Genomic DNA, 1,830 nt, shown 5'->3' with positions numbered 1-1,830 from the left:
CACCAGATGCCAACCACGCCCTGATGACCTCTGCCGACTCCAGTATTGCTCCACCTATTGCTTGTGCTGATGTGACGTCTGCCGCGAGTTACAGCCTGCTTGTTGGCGACACTTCCCAAGACTACTCCAATCCACCCTCAAGCATGTGCCGTTGAGACTCGGTCTAGCAGGATGAAACGCTTACAACCCCTCTTTGTTCCCGCTCTCCAACCTTTGTCTGTGACTCCGGACACCTTTGGCCAACTTCAAGCCTCCTGTCCTACCCTCAGCACCGTGAGGGCCAAGGTTAGTTCCGGAGTGGTTGATCACGTGAGGAATGGTGCTGAACCTCAGTTTGTGGAGCTGGACGGGCTTATATGTAGGAAATGCCTTTCCTCTAATCGTCCTGACAAGCTTGGACAGAAGAGTGAGGGATAAAATCCGTTGTAAAGTAGCTTAGAAATCAAAGGTTTATGCCATGACGTACGGCAACAACTTTGGAGATGCCTATAAGATATCAACAAAAGTTTTACCACAACCTGCACGTGAGAGGGTGACCAAGAGTCAGTAATGGAAGAGGTCATCCGTAAAGCACTCCATACGCATACATAACGAAGCAGGTAAAGAAAAACGTTTATCTCTGAATGCAGTGCTGTATTTGTGTCACACAATGTGGAAAGAGGCGATACAAAGCCTCCCATTCCGGCCCTCACCAAACACCTCAATTCCACCACGTTGGAAGGTGTGAGCGAGGATCCACTCAAGCTTAAACTGTACTGGTTGAAGTAGAAGTTGATGTAGAAGTGGATGTTGTTGATGTTGAAGTAGATGTTGACGTTGAAGTTGTCGATGTCGTTGAAGTAGATGTTGATGTTGAAGTTGACGTTGATGTTGAGGTTGACGTTGATGTTGAAGTTGACGTTGATGTTGAAGTTGACGTTGATGTTGAAGTTGTCGACGTTGTAGAAGTTGATGTTGAACTTGATGTTGATGTAGAAGAAGTTGTTGTCGAAGTTGATGTTGTAGTTGTTGTTGGTGTTGTAGTTGACGTCGAAGTTGAAGTTGTTGTCGGTGTTGAAGTTGATGATGTCGATGACGTTGAAGTTGATGACGAAGTTGACGTTGACGTTGAAGTTGATGATGAAGTTGACGTTGATGTTGTCGTTGAAGTTGAAGTTGAAGTTGTAGTTGTCGTTGGTGTTGTCGATGTTGTTGATGTGGAAGTTGTTGTTGGTGTTGTAGTTGTTGTTGATGTTGAAGTTGTTGTTGGTGTTGTTGTTGACGTTGATGTTGAAGTTGAAGTTGATGTTGAAGTTGTTGATGATGTTGAAGTCGATGTCGATGTTGATGTAGTTGATGATGTTGATGTTGACGTCGAAGTTGACGTTGTAGTTGTCGTTGGTGTTGTAGATGTTGATGATGAAGTTGATGTGGAGCTTGTAGTTGTTGATGTTGTTGTTGGTGTTGTACTTGTTGTTGATGTGGAAGTAGTAGTTGGTGTTGTAGTTGTTGATGATGATGTTGATGTTGAGGTTGTTGTAGTTGAAGTTGTTGTTGGTGTTGTAGTTGTTGTTGGTGTTGTAGATGTTGTTGGTGTTGCAGGTGTAGTTGTTGTCGGCGTTGTACTTGCTGATGTAGTTGTAGTTGACGTTATTGGTGGACTTGCTGTTGTAGAAGTTGTTGTTGCTGTTGTTGTTGTTGAAGTTGTCGTTGGTGTAGTTGTTGTTGGTGATGAAGTTGTTGTTGATACAGTTGCGGTTGAGGTTGTTTGTCTTGAAGTTGTTGTTGAGATTGTCGTTGGTGTAGTTGTTGTTTGTGTTAAAGTTGTAGTTGACACAGTTGAGGTCGAAG

General features: G+C 43.7%; 1 protein-coding gene across 1 annotated transcript in view; it reads right to left on the bottom strand.

Moving 5' to 3' along the window:
- Nucleotides 1-314: 314 nt before the first annotated feature.
- Nucleotides 315-1,830, bottom strand: part of LOC126997241 (probable serine/threonine-protein kinase clkA) — a 4,765-nt gene continuing 3,249 nt past the window's right edge. Inside the window, exon 2 of the mRNA XM_050858239.1 lies at nucleotides 315-1,830. This exon is cut by the window's right edge and continues 225 nt beyond it. Coding sequence (XP_050714196.1) covers nucleotides 330-1,830 — 1,501 coding nt within the window. The 3' untranslated portion in view covers nucleotides 315-329.

Source organism: Eriocheir sinensis, chromosome 12 (assembly GCF_024679095.1).
Source record: "Eriocheir sinensis breed Jianghai 21 chromosome 12, ASM2467909v1, whole genome shotgun sequence".
Lineage (NCBI taxonomy): Eukaryota > Metazoa > Arthropoda > Malacostraca > Decapoda > Varunidae > Eriocheir > Eriocheir sinensis.
Note: the sequence above shows the minus strand (reverse complement) of the source record. Positions and strands in the feature narration are given on the sequence as shown.